Raw genomic sequence first — 25,832 nt, 5'->3', positions numbered from 1 at the left:
CATATTTCTCTTCACTCTTTTCTTCATCGGTTTCTTATTCCATTCGGTGCTTGGCTGAGTTCTTTGTGTGTTCATTTAATGCTTAGGGTTCAAGGATTGATTTTCGACTCCATTTTTTTTTTTTTAATAACTTTTATTAAGCTTCAAGTGAACGTTTACAAATCCAATCAGTCTGTCACATATAAGTTTACATACATCTCACTCCCTACTCCCACTTGCTCTCCCCCTATTGGGTCAGCCCTTTCAGTCTCTCCTTTCGTGACAATTTTGCCAGCTTCCCTCTCTCTCTATCCTCCCATCCCCCCTCCAGACAAGAGTTGCCAACATAATCTCAAGTGCCCACCTGATATAATTAGCTCACTCTTCATCAGCATCTCTCTCCCACCCTCTGACCAGTCCCTTTCATGTCTGATGAGTTGTCTTCGGGAATGGTTCCTGTCCTGTGTCAACTGAAGGTCTGGGGACCATGGCCGCCGGGATTCCTCTAGTCTCAGTCAGATCATTAAGTTTGGTCTTTTTATGAGAATTTGGGGTCTGTATCCCACTGATCTCCTGCTCCCTCAGGGGTCCTCTGCTGTGCTCCCTGTCACGGCAGTCATCGATTGTGGCCGGGCACCAACTAGTTCTTCTGGTCTCAGGATGATGTAGGTCTCTGGTTCATGTGGCCCTTTCTGTCTCTTGGGCTCTTAGTTGTCGTGTGACCTTGGTGTTCTTCATTTTCCTTTGCTCCAGGTGGGTTGAGACCAATTGATGCATCTTAGATGGCCGCTTGCTAGCATTTAAGACCCCAGACACCACATTTCAAAGTGGGATGCAGAATGATTTCATAATAGAATTGTTTTGCCAATTGACTTAGAAGTCCCCGCAAACCATGTTCCCCAGACCCCCGCACTTGCTCCCCTGACCTTTGAAGCATTCATTTTATCCCGGAAACTTCTTTGCTTTTGGTCCAGTCCAATTGAGCTGACCTTCCATGTATTGAGTGTTGTCTTTCCCTTCACCTAAAGCAGTTCTTATCTACTGATTAATCAATAAAAAACCCTCTCCCACCCTCCCTCCCTCCCCCCCTCGTAACCACAAAAGTATGTGTTCTTCTCAGGTTTACTATTTCTCAAGATCTTGTAATAGTGGTCTTATACAATATTTGTCCTTTTGCCTCTGACTAATTTCGCTCAGCATAACGCCTTCCAGGTTCCTCTATGTTATGAAATGTTTCAGAGATTCGTCACTGTTCTTTATCGATGCCTAGTATTCCATTGTGTGAATATACCACAATTTATTTACCCATTCATCCGTTGATGGACACCTTGGTTGCTTCCAGCTTTTTGCTATTGTAAACAGAGCTGCAATAAACATGGGTGTGCATATATCTGTTTGTATGAAGGCTCTTGTATCTCTAGGGTATATTCCGAGGAGTGGGATTTCTGGGTTGTATGGTAGTTCTATTTCTAACTGTTTAAGATAACGCCAGATAGATTTCCAAAGTGGTTGTACCATTTTACATTCCCACCAGGAGTGTATGAGAGTTCCAATCTCTCCGCAGCCTCTCCAACATTTATTATTTTGTGTTTTTTGGATTAATGCCAGCCTTGCTGGTGTGAGATGGAATCTCATCGTAGTTTTAATTTGCATTTCTGTAATGGGTAATGATCGAGAGCATTTTCTCATGTATCTGTTGGCTGCCTGAATATCTTCTTTAGTGAAATGTGTGTTCATATCCTTTGCCCACTTCTTGATTGGGTTGTTTGTCTTTTTGTGGTTGAGTTTTGACAGAATCATGTAGATTTTAGAGATGAGGCGCTGGTCGGAGATGTCATAGCTGAAAATTCTTTCCCAGTCTGTAGGTGGTCTTTTTACTCTTTTGGAGAAGTCTCTAGATGAGCATAGGTGTTTGATTTTTAGGAGCTCCCAGTTATCGGGTTTCTCTTCATCATTTTTGGTAATGTTTTGTATTCTGTTTATGCCTTGTATTAGGGCTCCTAGGGTTGTCCCAATTTTTTCTTCCGTGATCTTTATCGTTTTAGTCTTTATGTTTAGGTCTTTGATCCACTTGTTCGACTCCATTTTACTTAGTTTTTCAGGCCTTTGGTGTAGAGGGACAGTGTGGTAATTCCGTCTATAGTGCCATCTTGGTCAGAAGCCTCCCATCAATAAGTTATTATATTTATGTCTGCTTACTGTGTTCTAGCTTCTTGTTTTGTTTTATTTTGATATGCCCAAATAGGCTGGTTTTGTGACCTAGTATGATTATTGGAATGTTTGAAGTTCTCGCGTCCTGTACCCGGTGGTTGAAGCTGCTACTAGGTATGTGAGCCCAGGTGTCCATTTACTTTTCTTGTTTGGATTCAACTCAGGTGTCCATGTTGTCAGTCACTGAGTGTGTGGAGTAGGCTCTCACCTATTGCCCTAGATGGGCAGTGCTATGTAGGGGTGATTGGAGTAAGCACAGGTATCTGGCTGCAGTAGTGTGTTATGTGCTGAGCATTGTAGGGGGCTGATTGCTGCCCCTGATTGCCTGGGTAGAAGGCATGTCCCTATTCCCTAGAGCATATAGGGGGGTGGGTTTTACAGCCACACTTAGGACAACCAGCGCTGTTGGTTGTAAGGACTGTGAAGCACCAGTTACTCTCGGATCCCTGTCGTGGGTGGCTAGGTGGATTAGATAGAACCACCAGTCCTTAGGCCCCTGATGTGGGTAGGTGAGGACCCTGCTTAATGGGCAAGGTGATGTCAAATGTCACGATCTGCCACTTCCCCTTAGCTGTTGCAGTTGAAAATAGACTTCAGGTATATACCCTGTTGTACTGTGCTAATAAGGGCCCACGCTCTTGATACGGGCCTGCACAGATCCAAGCAGGGGTGATAGGCATTCAGTCCGTAGACCCCTTATGCCTGTACATAGGAACAGGGGCTGTGCCTGCCCTGAGTTCCCAGATGAAGGGAACTGGCAGATTATTTTTTCCTGTTTGTTAATTTGTTACCTCTCTAAAGCAAGGAGAATGGCTTGGGGCATGCTACAGGTCCCTCTTCCAGCCCATAGGGTGTGGTAATCGCTGAAGCTGGACCAGGACTGAAGCAGAGCAGAGATGGGTCAGGTAAAAGGGGGAGAGTTACTTCTCAGCAGGGGGAAGGGTTTTTTTTTTTTTTTTTTTGATCCTGTGTGGTTGGTTAGATGCTTGCACTTAGCTTTCACAGATTCAGTGCTGTTTCTCCCTGGTTTTGGAGGCTTGAGCAGACTCTTCACCCCTTAGTATCTCCCAGTGTGGAAGATGCATGCCGAGCACTACTGATTGCCTCAGATCACGCCTGCAGGCTGATGCAGCCTGCAGGGCGCCAGCTAGATCAGGTCTGGAAAATCCTCACTGTTTCTAAACTGTCTCTCCCTCCCCCTGCTGCTCAGTCTAACTCCTCAACTTTCTCTTTGATCTTCAGGGCTCCTTGCTTGGCATATATAATTGATTTACTTGTTTTTTTCAGGTTTTGTTGTAAGAGGGACCACAGGAAACATCTGACTGGCTGGTTCAAAATGGTCAATACTAGTCCATTTCAACTCACTAATGCCTAGGACATTGATTTTTATGTGTTCCGTTTCATTTTTGATGACTTCCAATTTTCCTAGTTTCATAGTTCCTACATTAACGTTCCTGTTATTAATGGATGTTTTTAGCTGTTTCATCTCATTTAGAGTCATGCCACATCAGCAAATACAGGTCCCAAAAACTCGACGCTATCCGTGTCATTAAGGTCAACTCTATTTTGAGGAGGCAGTTCTTCCCAAGTACTGATTTGAGCGCCTTCCAATCTATGGGGCTCATCTTCCGACATGCTATCAGATAGTGTTCCCTGCTATTCTTGAGGTTTTCACTGACCAATTTTTTGGAATTTTTTTTTTTATTCACTTTCATTAAGCTTCAAGTGAATATTTACAAACCCAATCAGTCTGTCACATATAAGTTTACATACATCTTACTACGTATTCCCACTTGCTCTCCCCCTATTGAGTCAGCCCTTTCAGTCTCTCTTTTCGTGACAATTTTGCGAGCTTCCCTCTCTATATCCTCCCATCCCCCCTCCAGACAAAAGTTGCCAACACAATCTCAAGTGTCCACCTGATATAATTAGCTCACTCTTCATCAGCATCTCTCTCCCACCCACTGACCAGTCCCTTTCATGTCTGATGAGTTGTCTTCGGGGATGGTTCCTGTCCTGTGCCAACAGAAGGTCTGGGGACCATGGCCGCTGGGATTCCTCTAGTCTCAGTCAGACCATTAAGTATGGTCTTTTTATGAGAATTTGGGGTCTGCATCCCACTGATCTCCTGTTCCCTCAGGAGTTCTCTGTTGTGCTCCCTGTCAGGGCAGTCATCGATTGTGGCCGGGCACCAACTAGTTCTTCTGGTCTCAGGATGATGTAGGTCTCTGGTTCATGTGGCCCTTTCTGTCTCTTGGGCTCTTAGTTGTCGTGTGACCTTGGTGTTCTTCATTTATCTTTGCTCCAGGTGGGTTGAGACCAATTGATGCATCTTAGATGGCCTCTTGTTAGCATTTAAGACCCCAGATGCCACATTTCAAAGTGGGATGCAGAATGTTTTCATAATAGAATTATTTTGCCAATTGACTTAGAAGTCCCCTCAAACCATATTCCCCAGACCCCCGCCCCTGCTCCGCTGACCTTTGAAGCATTCATTTTATCCCGGAAACTTCTTTGCTTTTGGTCCAGTCCAATTGAGCTGACCTTCCACGTATTGAGTGTTGTCTTTCCCTTCACCCAAAGCAGTTCTTATCTACTGATTAATCAATAAAAAACCCTCTCCCTCCCTCCCTCCCTCCCCCCTTCGTAACCACACAAGTATGTGTTCTTCTCAGTTTTTACTATTTCTCAAGATCTTATAATAGTGGTCTTATACACTATTTGTCCTTTTGCCTCTGACTAATTTCGCTCAGCATAATGCCTTCCAGGTTCCTCCATGTTATGAAATGTTTCACAGATTCGTCACTGTTCTTTATCGATGCATAGTATTCCATTGTGTGAATATACCACAATTTATTTACCCATTCATCCATTGATGGACACCTTGGTTGCCTCCAGCTTTTTGCTGTTGTAAACAGAGCTGCAATAAACATGGGTGTGCATATATCTGTTTGTGTGAAGGCTCTTGTATCTCTAGGGTATATTCCGAGGAGTGGGATTTCTGGGTTGTATGGTAGTTCTATTTCTAACTGTTTAAGATAACGCCAGATAGTTTTCCAAAGTGGTTCTACCATTTTACATTCCCACCTGAAGTGTATGAGAGTTCCAATCTCTCCGCAGCCTCTCCAACATTTATTATTTTGTGTTTTTTGGATGAATGCCAGCCTTGTTGGAGTGAGATGGAATCTCGTCGTAGTTTTAATTTGCATTTCTCTAATGGCTAATGATCGAGAGCATTTTCTCATGTGTCTGTTAGCTGCCTGAATATCTTCTTTAGTGAAATGTGTGTTCATATCCTTTGCCCACTTCTTGATTGGGTTGTTTGTCTTTTTGTGGTTGAGTTTTGACAGAATCATGTAGATTTTAGAGATGAGGCGCTGGTCGGAGATGTCATAGCTGAAAATTCTTTCCCAGTCTGTAGGTGGTCTTTTTACTCTTTTGGTGAAGTCTTTAGATGAGCATAGGTGTTTGATTTTTAGGAGCTCCCAGTTATCGGGTTTCTCTTCATCATTTTTGGTAATGTTTTGTATTCTGTTTATGCCTTGTATTAGGGCTCCTAGGGTTGTCCCTATTTTTTCTTCCATGATCTTTATCATTTTAGTCTTTATGTTTAGGTCTTTGATCCACTTGGAGTTAGTTTTTGTGCATGGTGTGAGGTATGGGTCCTGTTTCATTCTTTTGCAAATGGATATCCAGTTATGCCAGCACCATTTGTTAAAAAGACTATCTTTTTCCCAATTAACTGACACTGGTCCTTTGTCAAATATCAGCTGCTCATACGTGGTTGGATTTATATCTGGGTTCTCAATTCTGTTCCATTGGTCTATGTGCCTGTTGTTGTACCAGTACCAGGCTGTTTTGACTACTGTGGCTGTATAATAGCTTCTGAAATCAGGTAGAGTGAGGCCTCCCACTTTCTTCTTTTTCAGTAATGCTTTGCTTATCCGGGGCTTCTTTCCTTTCCATATGAAATTGGTGATTTGTTTCTCTATCCCCTAAAATATGACATTGGAATTAGGATCGGAAGTGCGTTATATGTATAGATGGCTTTTGGTACAACAGACATTTTTACTATGTTAAGTCTTCCTATCCATGAGCAAGGTATGTTTTTCCACTTAAGTATGTCCTTTTGAATTTCTTGTAGTAGAGCTTTGTAGTTTTGTTTGTATAGGTCTTTTACATTCTTGGTAAGATTTATTCCTAGGTATTTTATCTTCTTGGGGGCTACTGTGAATGGTATTGATTTGGTTATTTCCTCTTCGGTGTTCTTTTTGTTGATGTAGAGGAATCCAAGTGATTTTTATATGTTTATTTTATAACCTGAGACTCTGCCAAACTCTTCTATTAGTTTCAGTACTTTTCTGGAGGATTCCTTAGGGTTTTCTGTGTATAAGATCATGTCATCTGCAAATAGTGGTAACTTTACTTCCTCCTTGGCAATCCGGATACCTTTTATTTCTTTATCTAGGCTAATTGCCCTGACTAGGACTTCAAGCACGATGTTAAATAAGAGCGGTGATAAAGGGCATCCTTGTCTGATTCCCGTTCTCAAGGGAAATGCTTTCAGATTCTCTCCATTTAGAGTGATATTGGCGGTTGGCTTTTCATAGATGCCCTTTATTATGTTGAGGAATTTTCCTTCAATTCCTATTTTGGTGAGAGTTTTTATCATAAATGGGTGTTGGACTTTGTCAAATGTCTTTTCTGCATCAATTGATAAGATCATGTGGTTTTTGTCTTTTGTTTTATTTATGTGATGGATTACATTAATGGTTTTTCTAATATGAAACCAGCCTTGCATACCTGGTATAAATCCCACTTGATCAGGGTGAATTATTTTTTTGATGTGTTGTTGGATTCTATTGGCTAGAATTTTGTTGAGGATTTTTGCATCTATGTTCATGAGGGATATAGGTCTATAATTTTCTTTTTTTGTAATGTCTTTACCTGGTTTTGGTATCAGGGAGATGGTGGCTTCCTAGAATAAGTTGGGTAGTATTCCGTCATTTTCTATGCTTTGAAATACCTTCCGTAGTAGTGGTGTTAACTCTTCTCTGAAAGTTTGGTAGAACTCTGCAGTGAAGCCGTCCGGGCCAGGGCTTTTTTTTGTTGGGAGTTTTTTGATTACTGTTTCAATCTCTTTTTTTGTTTTGGGTCTATTTAGTTGTTCTAGTTCTGAATGTGTTAGTTTAGGTAGGTAGTGTTTTTCCAGGAATTCATCCATTTCTTCTAGGTTTTCAAATTTGTTAGAGTACAATTTTTCGTAGTAATCTGAAATGATTCTTTTAATTTCATTTGGTTCTGTTGTGATGTGGTCCTTCTCGTTTCTTATTCGGATTATTTGTTTCCTTTCCTGTATTTCTTTAGTCAGTCTAGCCAATGGTTTATCAATTTTGTTAAGTTTTTCAAAGAACCAGATTTTGGCTTTGTTAATTCTTTCAATTGTTTTTTTGTTCTCTAATTCATTTAGTTCAGCTCTAATTTTGATGATTTGTTTTCTTCTGGTGCCTTATGGATTCTTTTTTGCTCACTTTCTATTTGTTCAAGTTGTAGGGACAGTTCTCTGCATTTGGCTCTTTCTTCTTTTTGTATGTGTGCATTTATCCATATAAATTGACCTCTGAGCATTGCCTTTGCTGTGTCCCAGAGGTTTTGATAGGAAGTATTTTCATTCTCGTTTCATTCTATGAATTTCCTTATTCCCTCCTTGATGTCTTCTATAACCCAGTCTTTTTTCGGGAGGGTATTGTTCACTTTCCAAGTATGTGATTTCTTTTCCCTAGTTTTTCTGTTATTGATTTCTAGTTTTATTGCCTTGTGGTCTGAGAAGATGCTTTGTAATATTTCGATGTTTTGGACTCTGCAAAGGTTTGTTTTATGAGCTAATATGTGGTCTATTCTAGAGAATGTTCCATGTGCCCTAGAAAAAAAAGTATACTTTGCAGCAGTTGGGTGGAGAGTTCTGTATAAGTCAATGAGGTCAAGTTGTTTGATTGTTGTAAGTAGGTCTTCCGTGTCTCTATTGAGGTTCTTACTGGATGTCCTGTCCTTCTCTGAAAGTGGTGTGTTGAAGTCTCCTACTATAATTGTGGAGGTGTCTATCTCACTTTTCAATTCTGTTAAAATTTGATTTATGTATCTTGCAGCCCTGTCATTGGGTGCATAAATATTTAATATGGTTATGTCTTCCTGATCAATTGTCCCTTTTATCATTATATAGTGTCCTTCTTTATCCTTTGTGGCGGATTTAAGTCTACAGTCTATTTTGTCAGAAATTAATATTGCTACTCCTCTTCTTTTTTGCTTATTGTTTGCTTGATATATTTTTCCATCCTTTGAGTTTTAGTTTGTTTGTGTCTCTAAGTCTAAGGTGTGTCTCTTGTAGGCAGCATATAGATGGATCGTGTTTCTTTATCCAGTCCGTGACTCTCTGTCTGTTTATTGGTGCATTTAGTCCATTTACATTCAGCGTAATCATAGATAAATAAGTTTTTAATACTGTCATTTTGATGCCTTTTCATGTGTGCTGTTGGCAATTTCATTTTTGCACGTACTTTTTTGTGCTGAGACGTTTTTCTTAGTAAATTGTGAGATCCTCATTTTCATAGTGTTTGACTTTATGTTAGTTGAGTTGTTACGTTTTTCTTGGCTTTTATCTTGAGTTATGGAGTTGTTATACCTTTTTGTGGTTACCTTTTTTTTTTATTATTTACCCGTATTTTTCTAAGTAAAAACCTAACTTGTTTCGTTCTATATCGCCTTGTATCACTCTCCATCTGGCAGTTCAATGCCTCCTGTATTTAGTCCCTCTTTTTGATTATTGTGATCTTTTACCTATTGACTTCCATGATTCCCTGTTATGTGTATTGTTATTATTTTTTTTTAATTAATCTTAATTTGTTTGTTTTTGTGATTTCCCTATTTGAGTTGATATCAGGACATTCTGTTTTGTGACCTTGTATTGTGCTGGTATCTGATATTATTGGTTTTCTGACCAAACAATATCCTTTAGTATTTCTTATAGCTTTGGTTTGGTTTTTGCAAATTCTGTAAACTTGTGTTTGTCTGTAAATATCTTAATTTCTCCTTCATATTTCAGAGAGAGTTTTGCTGGATATATGATCCTTGGCTGGCAGTTTTTCTCCTCCATTGCTCTGTATATGTCGTCCCATTCCCTTCTTGCCTGCATGGTTTCTGCTGAGTAGTCTGAACTTATTCTTATTGATTCTCCCTTGAAGGAAACCTTTCTTTTCTCCCTGGCTGCTTTTAAAATTTTCTGTTTATCTTTGGTTTTGTCGAGTTTGATGATAATATGTCTTGGTGTTTTTCTTTTTGGATCTATCTTAAATGGGGTTCGATGAGCATCTTGGCTAGATATCCTTTCGTCTTTCATGATGTCAGGGAAGTTTTGTGTCAGGAGTTCTTCAACTATTTTCTCTGTGTTTTCTGTCCCCCCTCCCTGTTCTGGGACTCCAATCACTCGCAAGTTATCCTTCTTGATAGAGTCCCACATGATTCTTAGGGTTTCTTCATTTTTTTTTTTAATTCTTTTATCTGATTTTTTTTCAGCTATGTTGTTGTTGATTCCCTGGTCCTCCAGATGTCCCAGTCTGCATTCTAATTCCTCGAGTCTGCTCCTCTGACTTCCTATTGCGTTGTCTAATTCTGTAATTTTATTGTTAATCTTTTGGATTTCTACATGCTGTCTCTCTATGGATTCTTGCAACTTATTAATTTTTCCACTATGTTCTTGAATAATCTTTTTGAGTTCTTCAACAATTTTATCGTTGTGTTCCTTGGCTTTTTCTGCAGTTTGCCTTATTTCATTTGTGATGTCTTTAAGCATTCTGTAAATTAGTTTTTTATATTCTGTATCTGATAATTTCAGGATTGTATCTTCATTTGGGAAAGATTTTGATTCTTTGGGGGGTTGGAGAAGCTGTCACGGTCTGCTTCTTTATGTGGTTTGATATGGACTGCTGTTTCTGAGCCGTCACTGGGAAACTAGTTTTCCAGAAAATCTGCTAAAAAAAAATGCAGTCAGATCCCTATCAGAGTTCTCCCTCTGGCTCAGGCTATTCGGATGTTAATGAAGCCGCCTGGGGAGGGTGGGGGAGGGATCAGAGAGATAGGAGAGTAGCACCTCAGAATATAGCCAGAGTTGCTTGTCTTGCTTGGAATGACTATTATATCTGAGATTTCCGCGGGGCGCGTCGCCAATGTGCGCTGGCTGTGTGGCGATTGCCCCCGGGGGTTTGGCCCACTGGAGTCTCGGTCAGATCCTCCACTGCCAGCCTGGGACAGTGAACTCCCGACTCCAAAATCAGTCGCTGCCTCCCAGGGACTCCCTGTCCCGCCTACCGCGTCGCCGCGCCACCCCCGCAAACCAGCTGGGCTCCCCCCGGGGTCAGCTCAGGCGAGCGGATCAGCTCCCCGCACCTGCGCCACGACCGTGCGTCCCAGCTGGGACGCTACTCTCCCCACTCCAAGACCCATCACTGTCTCCCGGGGACTTCTCCCACTGGCTGCGTTGCCACTCCACCCGTGCGAATTGGCTGGGCCCCCTCCCGGGGTTAGTTTAGGGGGGTGGAGCAGCTCCCCGCGCCAGCGCCGTGCCAAAATCCCGGTGGGATGGCTCCCCGGCTGGGACGCCGCTCTCCCCGCTCCAAGACCTGTCACTGCCTCCCGGGGACCTTTCCCACTGACTGCGCCACCACGCCGCCTGCGCAAACCTGCTGGCCCCCCCCGGCGTCAGTTCAGGGGGATGGAGCTGCTCCGCACGCTTATGCCGCGCCCGCGGTCCGTGAAAATCCCGGCGGTTCGGCTCCCCGGCTGGGACGCTGCTCTCTCCGGTCCAAGACCTGTCACTGCCTCCCGGGGACTTCTCCCACCGGCTGCGTCACCATGCTGCCCGTGCGAACCGGCTGGGCCCCCTCCTGGAATGAGTTCGGGTGCCAGAGCTAGGCCCCTTGTTTGTGCCGTCTGCCGCCCTGGGCTTTGCCCCAAAGCGGGAGCCGAAGGTCACCTGACTGGTACGCTGGCTCCCGGCTCTGAAAACAATCGCTGCCTCTCCGTATTTGTTCGTTCTCCATCTCTAAATCTGTTTTTGTTGTTCAGGGTTCGTAGATTGTTATGTATGTGATCGATTCACTTGTTTTTCCAAGTCTTTGTTGCAAGAGGGATCCGCGGTAGCGTCCACCTAGTCTGCCATCTTGGCCCCGCCTCCTGACCAATTTTTTCAAAAGTAGACTGCCGGGGTGCTGCCATAACTGGATATCCATTTGCAAAAAAATGAAACAGAACCCATACCTCACACCATGCACAAAAACTAACTCCACGTGGATCAAAGACCTAAACATAAAGACTAAAACGATAAAGACTCATGGAAGAAAAAAAAAAACAACCCTAGGAGCCCTAATACAAGGCATAAACAGAATAGAAAACATGACCAAAAATGATGAAGAGAAACCCGATAACTGGGAGCTCCTAAAAATCAAACACCTATGCTCATCTAAAGACTTCACCAAAAGAGTAAAAAGACCACCTACAGACTGGGAAAGAATTTTCAGCTATGACATCTCCGACCAGCACCTGATCTCTAAAATCTACGTGGTTCCGTCAAAACTCAACCACAAAAAGACAAACAACCCAGTCAAGAAGTGGGCAAAGGATATGAACACACATTTCACTAAAGAAGATATTCAGGCAGCCAACAGATACATGAGAAAATGCTCTCGATCATTAGCCATTAGAGAAATGCAAATTAAAACCACGATGAGATGCCATCTCATACCAGCAAGGCTGGCATTAATCCAAAAAACACAAAATAATAAATGTTGGAGAGGCTGCGGAGAGATTGGAACTCTTATACACTCCTGGTGGGAATGTAAAATGGTACAACCACTTTGGAAATCTATCTGGCGTTATCTTAAAAAGTTAGAAATAGAACTACCATACAACCCAGAAATCCCACTCCTCGGAATATACCCTAGAGATACAAGAGCCTTCACACAAACAGATATATGCACACCCATGTTTATTGCGCTCTGTTTACAATAGCAAAAAGCTGGAAGCAACCAAGGTGTCCGTCAACGGATGAATAGGTAAATAAATTGTGGTATATTCACACAATGGAATACTACACATCAATAAAGAACAGTGACGAATCTGTGAAACATTTCATAACATGGAGGAACCTGGAAGGGATTATGCTGAGCGAAATTAGTCAGAGGCAAAAGGACAAATAGTGTATAAGACCACTATTATAAGATCTTGAGAAATAGTAAAAACTGAGAAGAACACATACTTTTGTGGTTACAAAGGGAGGAGGGAGGGAGGGAGGGAGAGGGTTTTTTATTGATTAATCAGTAGATAAGAACTGCTTTAGGTGAAGGGAAAGACAACACTCAATACATGGAAGGTCAGCTCAATTGGACTGGACCAAAAGCAAAGAAGTTTCCGGGATAAAATGAATGCTTCAAAGGTCAGCGGAGCAAGGGTGGGGGTCTGGGGACCATGGTTTGAGGGGACTTCTAAGTCAATTGGCAAAATAATTCTATTATGGAAACATTCTGCATCCCACTTTGAAATGTGGCGTCTGGGTCTTAAATGCTAACAAGCGGCCATCTAAGATGCATCAATTGGTCTCAACCCACCTGGAGCAAAGGAAAATGAAGAACACCAAGGTCACACGACAACTAAGAGCCCAAGAGACAGAAAGGGCCACATGAACCAGAGACCTACATCATCCTGAGACCAGAAGAACTAGTTGGTGCCCGGCCACAATCGATGACTGCCCTGACAGGGAGCACAACAGAGAACTCCTGAGGGAGCAGATCAGTGGGATGCAGACCCCAAATTCTCATAAAAAGACCATACTTAATGGTCTGACTGAGACTAGAGGAATTCCGGCGGCCATGGTCCCCAGACCTTCTGTTGGCACAGGACAGGAACCATTCCCGAAGACAACTCATCAGACATGAAAGGGACTGGTCAGAGGGTGGGAGAGAGATGCTGATGAAGAGTGAGCTAATTATATCAGGTGGGCACTTGAGATTATGTTAGCAACTCTTGTCTGGAGGGGGGATGGGAGGATAGAGAGAGAGGGGAGCTGGCAAAATTGTCACGAAAGGAGAGACTGAAAGGGCTGACCCAATAGGGGGAGAGCAAGTGGGAGTACGGAGTAAGATGTATGTAAACTTATATGTGACAGACTGATTGGATTTGTAAACGTTCACTTGAAGCTTAATAAAAGTTAATTAAAAAAAAAAAAAAAAAGTAGACTGCCGGATCCATCTTCCTATTCTGCCTTTGTCTGGAATCTCCGCTGAATCTTCTCCAACAAGGGTGGCCCTTTTGGTATTTGAAATACTGGTGGCAAGCTTCCAATAGCACAGCAACACAAAAGCCACCTCATTGTGACAAACTGATGGACATGTGGTGGTTGGGAGGCTAGAAGTCTGAAGTCATGGTGCCAGCTGTAGGGGAAGGTTCTCTCTATGGTCTGGAGATAGGTCCTTCTCTCTTTTCTGCCCTGTTCCATGGCTCCTTGGCAATCTTCATATGGCTGGACATCTATTTTCCTGCATCTCTGCTCTTTAATATCTCTAATAAGATTGACTTATGACACATTCTACACTAATACTGCCTCATTAAGATAATAATTGAAAACCCATTCCCAAGTGAGATTATAATCATAGGTGTAGGAGTTATGATTTACTACACATATTTTCGGGGGGACATAATCCATAACACTATCAAAAGAAATTATTATAGGTGTTCCATATAAGTGTGAGATCAGTCTAGAACTTGACACATATATGTTTTAGTATATCCAAAGACCTGGAGTTCAAAAACCAAAAGCAAAGAACACTCTCGACAGTGTTCAGGCTGAGAAAACTGAAGAAAAAATTCAAGCCTGAAGTTGTAATTTGAAGAATTCTGTAGGAAAAAACATTGAATGACACGAAGAACATCAAAAGAAGATAGAAGGGAAGAAATCGATAAATTTCTAGAAACACACTACCTACCTAAACTAACACAAACAGAGGTAGAATAACTAAATAAACCCATAACAAAAGAAAAGATTGAAAAGTTAATCGAAAAACTCCCAAAAACAACAACAAAAAACCCTGGTCCAGATGGTTTCACTGCAGAGTTCTACCAAACTTTCAGAGAAGAGTTAACACCACTACTACTAAAGGTATTTCAGAGCATAGAAAAGGACAGAATACGCCCAAACTCATTCTGTGAAGCCAGTATATCCCTATACACAAACCAGCTAGAGACACCACACAAAAAAGAAAATTACAGACCTATACCCCTCATAAACTTACATGCAAAAATCCTCAAAATTCTAGCCAATAGAGCTAAACAACATATCAAAAAATAAATAAATAAATAATTCACCATGGCCAGGTGGGATTCATACCAGGAATACAGGGATGGTTTAACATTAGAAAGATAATTAATGTAATCCATCATATAAATAAAACAAAAGGCAAGAACCACATGATCTTATCAATGGATACAGAAAAGGCATTTGATAAAGCTCAATACCCATTTGTGATAAAAACTCTCAGCAATATAGAAAGAGGGAAAATTCCTCAAAATAATAAAGGGCATTTATATAAAGCCAATAGCCAAGATCATCCTAAATGGAGAGAGTCTGAAAGCATTCCCCTTGAGATTGGGAACCAGACAATGATGCCCTTTATCACCACTTTTATTCAAAATTGTGCTGGAGGTGCTAGCCAGAGCAATTAGGCTAGATAAAGAAATAAAGGGCATAAACTACTTAGGAATAAATCTTACCAGAGATGTAAAAGACCTACAAGACACTACTGCAAGAAACCAAAAGAGACCTACATAAGTGGAAAAACATACCTTGCTCATGGATAGGAAGACATGACATTGTAAATATGTCTATTCTACCAAAAGAGATCTATATATACAATGAAATTCCAATCCAAATTCCAATGACATTTTTTAATGAGATGGAGAAACAAATCACCAACTTCATATGGAAGGGAAAGAGGCCCTGGATAAGTAAAGCATTACTGAAAAAGAAGATCGAAGTGAGAGGCCTCACTCTACCTAATGTTAGAACCTGTTATACTGCCACAGTAGTCAAAATAGCCTGGTACTGGTACAACAACAGATACATAGATGAATGGAACTGAATTTAGAATCCAGACCTAAATACATCCACATATGAGCAGCTGATATTTAACAAAGGCCAAAAGTCAGTTAAATGGGAAAAAGGCAGTCTTTTTAACAAATGTTGCTGGCATAACTGGATATCCATCTGCAAAAAAATGAAACAAGACCCATACCTCACTCCATGCACAAAAACGAGCTCAAAATGGATCAAAGACTTAAATATAAAATCTAAAATGATAAAGATCATGAAAGAAAAAATAGGGACAATGCTAGGAGCCCTAATACATGGCATAAACAGTATAGAAAACATTACTAACAATGCAGAAGAAAAGCTAGATAACTGGGAGCTCCTAAAAATTATACACTTATGCTCATCCAAAGATTTCACCAAAACAGTAGAAAGATTACCTACAGACTGGGAAAAAGTTTTTAGCTATGATATTTCCAATCAGCATCTCATCTGTAAAATCTACATGATACTGCAAAAACTCAACTGCAAAAAGAGAAATGACGCAATTAAAATGTGGGCAAAGGATATGAATAGACACTTGACTAAAGAAGACATTCAGGTGGCTAACAGATACGTGAGGAAATGCTCAGGATCATTAGTCATTAGAGAAATGCAAATAAAAACTACAATGAGATTCCATCTCACTCCAACAAGGCTCGCATTAATCCAAAAAACACAAAATAATAAATGTTGGAGAGGTTGTGGAGAGACTGGAACACTTATACACTGCTGGTGGGACTGTAAAGTGGTACAACCACTTCGGAAATTGATTTATTGCTTCCTTAAAAAACTAGATATAGAACTACCATAGGATCCAGCAATCCCACTCCTTGGAATACATCCTAGAGAAATAAGAGCCTTTACACAAACAGATATATGCACACCCATGTTCATCACAGCACTGTTTACAGTAAAGATGGAAGCAACCAAGGTGCCCATCAACAGATGAATGGATAAATAAATTATGGTGTATTCACACCATGGAATACTACACACTGATAATGATCAATGATGAATCCATGAAATGTTTCATAACATGGAGGAATCTGTAAGGCATTTTGCTGAGTGAAATTAGTCAGTTGCAAAAGGACAAATGTTGTATGAGACCACTATAAGAACTCGATAAATGGTTCAAACAGAGAAGAAAATATTCTTTGATGATTTTAAGGGTGGGGAGGGAGGGAGTGGAGTTTTCACTAATTAAATAGTAGATAAGAACTATTTTTCATGAAGGGAAAGGCAATGCACAATATAGGAGATGTCAGCACAACTGGACTAAACCAAAGTGTAGGAGTTTCCTGAATAAGCTGAATGCTCCGAAGGCCAGTGTAGCAGGGGCAGGGGGTTGTGGACCATGATGTCAGTGGAAATCTAAGTCAATTGGTATAATAAAATCTATTAAGAAAACCTTGTGCATCCCACTTTGGAGAGTGGAGTCTGGGGCCTTAAACCCCAGCAAGCGGCCATCTAAGATGCATCAATTGGTCTCAACCCACCTGGAGCAAAGGAAAATGAAGAACACCAAAGACACAAGATAATTATGAGCCCAAGAGACAGAAAGTGCCACATAACCCAGAGACTGCATCAACCTGAGACCAGAAGATGTAGATGGTGCCCAGCTATAACCGATGACTGCCGTAACAGGGAACACAACAAAGATCCCCTGAGGGAGCAGGAGAGCAGTGAGATGCTGACCTCAAATTCTCGTGAAATGACCAGACTTAATGATCTGATTGAGACTAGAAGGACCTCAGAAGCCATGGCCCCCAGACCTTCTGTTAGCCCAGGACAGGAACCATTCCCAAAGCCACCTCTTTAGAGAGGGATTGGACTGGACTATGGGATAGAAAATGATACTGGTGAAGAGTGAGCTTCTTGTATCAAGCAGACACATGAGACTATTTGGGCAGCTCCTGTCTGGAGTGGAGGTGAGAAGGCAGAGGGGATCAGAAGCTGGCTGAATGGACATGAAAATAGTGGAGGGAAGGAGGTTGCTCTCTCACTAGAGGGAGAACAACTAGGAGCATATAGTAAGGTGTATATGGATTTTTGTATGAGAGACTGACTGGATTTGTAAATTTTCATTTAACGTACAATAAAAATTAAGAAAAAAAGGAAAAGAAGATAGAAGGAATACAGTCACCATACCAAAAAGAATTGGGCAATGCTTAAGCATTTCAGGAGGTAGCATATGATCAAGAACTGATGGCATTGAAGAAGTTCAAGCTGCACTGAGAGTATTGGCAAAAAGAAAACCTCCAGGAATTAATGGAATACCAGGTTATACATTTCAACAAACGGATGCAGCTGTTTAGTGCTTGCTCATTTATACCAATAAATTTCAAAGACAGCTACCTGGCCAACCAGACTGGAAGAGATCCATATTTGTGCCCATTCCAAAGAAAGGTTATCCAACATAATGTAGAAATTATCGAACAATATCATTAATATCATACACAAGTAGAATTTTGCTGAAGATAATTCAAAAACAGTTGCAGCAGCTCTTCAACAGGGAAGTTCCAGAAATTCAAGCCAGATTCAGAAGAGGATGTGGAATGAACAATGTCATTGCTGATGTCAGATGCATCTTGGCTGAAAGCAGAGAATACCGGAAAGATGTTTACCTATGTTTTATTGACTGTGCTAAGCATTCGACCATGTGGATTATAACAAATTATGGACAACATTGTGAAGGTTGGGAATTCCAGAACACTTAATTGTGCTTATACGTAACCTGTACATAGACCAAAAGGCAGTTGTTCGAAAGGACAAGGGGATACTGTGTGGTTTAAAATCAGGAAAGGTATGTGTTAAGGTTGTATGCTTTCACCATATTTATTCAGTCTGTATGCTTGACAAATAATCTGAGAAGCTGGAGTATATGAAGAAGAATATGACATCAGGATTGGAGGCAGATGCATTAACAACCTGTGATATGCAGATGACACAACCTTGCTTGCTGAAAACCAAGGGGGCTTGAAGACTTTACTGATGAAGACCAAAGATTACAGCCTTCAGTATGGATTACACATCAATGTAAAGCAAACAAGAATCCTTACAACTAGACCAATAATCAACGTCATGATAGATGGAGAAAATATTGAAGTTGTCAATTATTTCATTTTACTTGGATCCACAATCGACTCCCATGGAAGCCACAGTCAAGAAATCAAGTGACGTATTACATTGGACAAATCTACTGCAAAAGACCTCTTGAAAGCGTTCAAAAGCAAAGATGTCACTTTGAGGACTAAAGTGTGCCTGACTCTAGCCATGGAAACCCTGATGGTATAGTAGTTAACAGCTACGGCTACTAACTAAAAGGTCAGCAATTTGAGTCCACGAGGCACTCCTTGGAAATCTTATGGGACAGTTCTACTCTGTCCTATAGGGTTGTTATGAGTTGGAATGGATGGCAGCAGGTTTTTTTTTTTTTTTGGTTTTTGGACCCAAGCCATGATAGTTTCATTTGCCTCATATGCATGCAAAAGCTGCACAGTGAGTAAGAAAGACCAAAGAAGAAATGACGCATTCGAATTATGGTTTTCGTGAAGAATAATGAATATGTCATGAACTGCCAAAATAAGGAAGAAATCTGTCTTAGAAAAAGTGCAGCCAGAGTGCTCTTAGAAGAGAGGATGTTGAGACTTGGTCTCAAGTACTTTGGACATGTTATAAGGAGGGACCAGCCTTGGAGAAGGACCTCATGCTTGGTAAGGTAGCAGGTCAGCAAAGAAGAGTAAGACCCGTGATGAGGTAGGCTGATACAGTGGGTGCAACAGTGGGCTCAAACATAGCAATGATTGTGAAGATGGCACAGGACCAGGCAGTGTTTCTTTGTTGTACATAGGGTCGCTGTGAGTTAAAGTGACTTGATGGCACTTAACAACAATGACCCATGGAATAGTAAAAGCCTTAGGAAGGTCAGGTGGGGAACTTGCCCAGTCAGATGTTAAGTTGTTTTGTGAAACTATTGTACAGTATTAGATAAATTGAATAATGCCCCAGGTAACAGAAATCATTGAGGAAAGAGCAAATTCACAAATTGCATTGGAACAATTGAAAATCAAAGTTGAAAAACATGATAAAGTCCTTATCCTAAACCAAATACAAAAAAGAAAAAAAAAAGTGTTAAAGCTTTAAAATAGTTGTACAAAACTTTAAGATTTTGGAAGAACATAGGTAAACATTTTTATTTCCTCTGGGTAGAGAAAGTTTTCTTTTTTTTTAAAAGGGAACTTTAAGTGTTTCCAAAATCTGACAGTATTAAAACACAAACTTATGTTCATCAGAGAACATTGTTAAAAATAGTGAGAAGACTAGCACAAATAAGGATAAAGTATTTGGATCACATAAACTGACAAAAGATTACTTCTGGAATAAATATATAACTCATAAAAATCAATAAGAACAATCAAATAGAAAGTTAATAAAATCCATAAGTAGGCATTTTATAGAAAAATATGAAAGACCAATAAAATATTGCAATGATTTTAATCTCATTAGTAACTAAGGAAAACTACAAAGGATGCTAATTTATGTCCCCCTCAAAAAAAAAAAAAAAAAGAAAGAATATTCTTTTTTTTGTAGGCAAAAGGGAAACCCTGGTGGTATAGCGGTTAAGCGCCACGGCTGCTAACCAAAGGGCTGGCAATTTGAATCTGCCAGATGCTCCTTGGAAACTCTGTGGGGCAGTTCTACTCTGCCATATAGGGTCGCTATGAGTCGGAATGGACTTGACGGCACTGGGTTTTTTTTTTATAGGCAAAAGGAGCACTGGTGGCACAGTGGTTAAGAGCTCGGCCGCTAACCAAAATGTCAGCAGTTCAAATCCACCAGCCGCTTCTTGGAAACCCTGTGGGGCAGTTCTCTGTCCTATAGGTTCGCTATGAGTCAGAATTGACTCAATGGCAACAGATTTGTTTGCTTGGTATATAGACAAAAATGAGAAACCCTGTGTTAATGAGGTAATGGGAACTCTTTGTACAATTCCAGTGGGATTAGTACAACCAGATGGGAAAACAATTTGAAATTATCTAGTAGAGTTGAAGATGTTTGTATTCTATGAATTATCAATTTCACTCCAGAAACTTTTGTATATGTGCACCATAAATCTTTATAGAAGAATATTCACTGTAGTTTTTTTTTTTTTTTGAAATAATCCTGAAAATAATATATATATATATCCTTTTAAAAGCAATGGATAAATAAACTGTAGTTTTCATATAGTGGAACACTTTATAGTAGTGAAAATGAAAGAAGCATTAACCAGTGTGAACCTCATAAGTGTAATAAAAAAAAAATAATCAGTTTAAATAAAGGCAAATTAAGAAAACTTATGAGCAGTGCAATAATATCAAATAGGTTAATTAGGAATACACATATTCAAGGTTAAGTCATTCAATGAAAGCAAAGAAATCATGAAAATGAAATTCAGGGTATTGGTCACTTCTGACAGTAAGTGGGAGTATGGAATAGCAGTGAGTTCTACTCTTTAACCTGGATGGGGCACTTTGCTAATATTCATTATACATTCCATTTATAATTTTGAAATATATAACGGAAAAGTACACTGAACAAAAATGTACAACTCACTGAATTGTCACAAAGCAAATACTTTCTAACCACCACACAGATCAAAAAATAAAGTACACTAACTCCCCAGAAATTACATCCTTTTGTCTTCCAAATGTAATGACTATCCTTACAGTTTTATTAGGGAACCCTGGTGGCACAGTGATTAAGTGCTTAGCTGATATCTGAAAGGCTGGTGATTCAGACCCACCAGCGACTCTGTTGAAGAACAGTCCTGGTGAGCTCCCCCTGTAGAGATTACAGCCTAGGAAACCATGTGGGGCACTTCTGCTCTGTCACATGGGGCTGCTATGAGTTGAAATCAACTCAACAGCACACAACAATAGTCTATTTTCTATACATGCATCTCCATCTGTATTGTTTTCTGCTGTTTTTGAAATTGACATAAATTAAGTCATACAGAATTAATTATTTTTGTCTGGCTTCTTTTATCAACATTATGTTAGATTCATAGATATTGTGGCATGTTGTTATAGTTTTTCATTTTTACTGTTACATATTCTGTTGTGTGGATATATTGCCGTTTCTTTATTTTATTGTTGATGGACATTTAAGTTGTTTCTAGTTTGGGGTAATTATAAATAATGTTGCTATATAGTTTTTTCCATGTTTCTTGGTGCGTATTTTTTTTTATGTGCATATATTACCATTGTATACATAGATAATTCCAAAGAGCCTAAATATATGGTTTCTATTTATATTATTGTGTAAGTATTAAACATTACACAGTAAGAAAACTTAAAAAACTTTCTTTGCTCAATTAATATGTAATGGTGTTATATTAATTTTACTTTGATTACTGGGAATGATAAACATTTTTCATATTTTAATTTGAATATTATTATTTGTGAATTGCTATTCATGCTCTTTGTCCATTTTTCAATCTGAATGATACTTTTTTATTATTGATTTGCAAAAAGTATTTATTTAATAATTACATTAACCCTTGTACTATTTTATTGGTGGAAAACTGTGTTTTCCACATTTTATTCTCCATTTTATGGTTTACCTTTCAAAATTTTTAATGGTTTGTTTTTTTAAACTTTCTTCTTTTTAATGAGTGTCAATAAAATATATTATCACTGCAAAAAATTTTAGAGCTGTGCCCCTCCCAAAAATCCCATAATGTGTAAATAAAGATCGTTTCAATTCCCTCTTTCCAATTGACTGTAATATTTTGGTGTGTGTCCTTTGTGACCTTTTACATATATATAAAAGTGTGTGTGTGTTGAAAAATATGTATATATTCACACACACATAGTTTTACAAAAAGATTATTTTTTCTATTTAATAGAGCTTTTTTTCCTTCCAATGAAAAATTTTAAGTATTCAAATAATCTTCCATTGTTTAAATATACCAATCATTCTTTCAACAAATATTTATTGAGCACCTAATAATGCTTTTGGAGTTCCTGGATGGCATGAACAGCTAAGAGCTCTATTGCTAACCCACAGGCACTTCAAAAGAAAGGCCTTGCAATCTGCTTCCAAAAGGTCACAGCCTTGTAAACCCTACAAGTGCAATTCTACTGTGCAGTACATGGAGTTGCTATGAGCTGGAATTAACTTGATGGCAACTGGATTGGTTTTCATTAATTCTGTATAGGAGCATCATTTTATAGGCATTTGGTGTAGAGCAATGTACAAAACACTCAAATATTCCTGCCAAAGTTGAGCTTGAATGCTAGTGGTGAAAACATACAGTAAACAAATAAATGTTTCATTTAATGTACCCATATAAGGAAGAAATAAAAAAGGCCAGGAAGAAGATAGTAATGGGTTGAGGTGAAGGAGTAGGGTACCTAAAGAAGGCCCCATGAATGAGCAGGGACATAATAGAAGTGGGGGAGCCCATCTTGCCAATATTTAGAGCAAAATCATTTTAGGCAGAGAGGAAACAAATCCAAGTCCACTAGATGAGCTCTTTTTTTTTTTTTTTTTTAAAGCAATCTGATGCTGATTAGCATTTAGGTTGCTTCCAATTATTTAAAACTATATGCGAATATGCAGAGACCATCCCTGTTAAAATACTGTCGCAGTCCTTGCAGGTGTTCTGTTGTTCTCTTTAATTTCAAGCCTACCTTCTCCTTTTTCTATGTCTTAAGAGTTTTAATAATAGAAATATGTGAGAGTTTATATCAAGGGATGTTAATCTGATGCCATCTATCTTCAGAAGCCTAACTCATGTATTTTAGAGGAATAATACAAAGGTGTTTCAGGAAGAAGAAAGTTTTCTAATGTTAGACTACAGAATGTTTAATTTAGAAGGAAAATTTTAAAGATAAGATAAAAAATTTGAAGTAACTTGCCTTATATTTTCTGCTACTTAATACTTCCTTTTATGCCACTTTAATGTCATAGAAATTCTAAGACAATAACTTAAAAAAGAATTTTGACACATGTATATTTTTTAATTCCCCTTAGGTTGCTGATGCCAAGTCTTTCTCAGGGCCTTTTAGTGTCTTTTCTGTGAAGACAAAATGGAGTAATATTGACTTTCATGTTCTTCTATTTGATCTGGAAAACCTTGTCGAACTTTTGCTGCCTACTCCAGCCAGTGATGTTGACTCTTCCGGTTCGTTCTATGGTAGTGAGATCCTGAGAAGAGCCAAAAGCACAGCTGAGAAAAAGACATTGGCGCTGAAAAGAAATAAAATGGCTTGTGGTCCTCTATCAGGGAAGGCACAAGCCAAGCCTGTTAGTGAAAGCTCAGTCCAAGAAGATAATACCGTGAAATTCTCAGCAGAAAATGATGGCATTAAAAGACATAAGAAAATGAAGAGCTCCAAAAAGATGTACCCTAAGCCATCAAGGAAAGTTGATACCAACCTTATGATAGACACAGCTAAATTGCTCCTGTCTTGCCTTTTGCCATGGGGAGTGGATAAAGAATTAGATAATCTCTGCATTAAGCATCTCAATATTTTAAAGCTTCAGGGTTCCGTTTCTTTAGGACTTGCTTCAAATGCAGATCACTTCTCATTGATGCTGCCAGGCTGGGATTTATTCAATGCTGATATGAAGAAAGACTATGCAAGAGGAAATTTACTTTCCAGAAAAGTTTTGGACTTGTCAAATAAATATATAGCTGCTCTTCCAAACCAAGCTGGAATGTCAGGAGGACTAGAAAATAACTGTGATTCTTTTCAAGAGTCAAACACTACAGTTTATTTATTGAACAGACTATTTTTAGTTAATAAGTTAGTTAACATGCCTTTAGAACTGGCTTGTGGAATCAACAGGTAAGACATATCTAGAGGTTTTGATTCTTCTTATTTGGAACATTAAAAAAAGTATCATTATTTTCTATATTTAACTCCCTGGCCTGCCTGCCTGCCTTTCTTTCCAATGGTGAGTAAATACGCAATAATTCCTTTAGTTCAAAATGCATTTAAGAATATCTTCCTTTTAATTCTTAGGGACTGGAGGATAATTGGGCAATAATTTTTTTTTTTTAATTCATTCATTCAGCAAATATTCATTGCTATCATAGTCATAGTATGTGCCAGGAAAGTCAGAGTACTGGATGCTGAATGGCTGAATCAATCTCTTTCTGATTCTCTCTCTACACGCACACACACACACATAAACACAAACACACACTTGAAATCCATTGTATTTTCTGTGAATTAAATTGGAATACAGAACATTTAAGTAAATGCCTGTGATGGTATATTTTATACATTTGGGAAAAGGAAAAGTTTGAAAAAATTCAGACCTCTAATAGTACCGTTTGTTTTGTACTTTAGAGTAACTAAAATAGAAGAGGCCATCCAGTAATTCATTTACAGATAATACAGTTTTTTTTTTTTACAGTTTAGCAGTCATAATCACTATGATTTTTTGCATGTTTCATATCTACTAGTCACTGTGTAAGCCCTTTATATATATGATTCATTTAATATGCACAGCAAAGCTAGAATATAAAAAAAAAATTTTTTTTATAGATACCATCATTTTGCTTATTGAGTAGAATATATTGAGGCTTATAAAAAGTATCAAATCCAAGGTTATTCAACTCCTAATAGGCTGACCCAGAGTTGAGCAACAAACTAATTTTGGAGCCTAACTAGTTACTTACCTCTTCTCTGTTATTGTATTTACCTTCTTCCATTGCTAAAATTTGATGCAGTTTTTCATAGTTTATGCTACAGGATTGAATCCAATTCACCAAGTACTTACTAAATTTCTCCTATGTCTTTAGTGCTAGCCTACAGAGGAAATACAAGTTTATGATTTGGGGTAGGAATTCATTCAAATGATAAGGATTGTGCACATGAAAACAAGTAGAAAACACTGAAAAGGTAAGGGAACAAGAAAAGACATTTGTAGTATGGATAAATAGTATGATGGTCAGAGTTAAGAGAATGATCAGTTTGAGATGAAAGTGCCAGAAGAGACTATTTGAACTGCCCTTTACAGTGTGGCAAATGGCTATTGACATTTTTCTTCATTGATAAGATCTCAGTTCAACAAATACCTGTGCCAGGCATTGTATAACAGATAAGAGTTCCTACCCTCAGCAAACCTACAATCTGGTGGGAAGTCCAAATGGACTATATAGGATTCAGTGTCATGTTCCTTCCACAATAGTGCTCTTTCTATTATCTGTTCGTTGACCCTTATAATGAGAAAACAGAGACTGACAAATTTCTGTGGCTTATATACTTAATTTTCTTCTATTTTCCTTTCTTTTGTTTATTTTAAATATCTAGATGTTTGTTTATTTCTTTTTTTTAATTTCAGATACAGTCGCCCCAGGCAGGCTTTTACTTTTGTATCACTAAGGAAATTACATAGCACCCAAAGTATGGACGAAAAAAATACACTTTAGCCTGGGGTCTGAAGACCTGAGATTGAATCCTAGTTTTATCAT

General features: G+C 39.2%; 1 protein-coding gene across 8 annotated transcripts in view; it reads left to right on the top strand.

Moving 5' to 3' along the window:
• WDR72 (WD repeat domain 72) overlaps window positions 1-25,832 on the top strand; it is a 970,312-nt gene that overhangs the window by 744,341 nt on the left and 200,139 nt on the right. For 6 of the 8 annotated variants that reach the window (XM_049903404.1, XM_049903402.1, XM_049903403.1 and 3 more), the window contains one exon: window positions 23,381-24,198. In XM_049903404.1, coding sequence (XP_049759361.1) covers window positions 23,381-24,198 — 818 coding nt within the window. Of the gene's footprint in view, window positions 1-23,380; window positions 24,199-25,160; window positions 25,611-25,832 lie in introns of those variants that run through there. The other 2 variants (XM_049903406.1, XM_049903405.1) reach the window with 2 other exon arrangements.

Source organism: Elephas maximus, chromosome 12, assembly GCF_024166365.1.
Source record: "Elephas maximus indicus isolate mEleMax1 chromosome 12, mEleMax1 primary haplotype, whole genome shotgun sequence".
NCBI lineage: Eukaryota > Metazoa > Chordata > Mammalia > Proboscidea > Elephantidae > Elephas > Elephas maximus.
The sequence above is the reverse complement of the archived record's forward strand: the minus strand, read 5'-3'. Positions and strand labels throughout refer to the sequence as shown.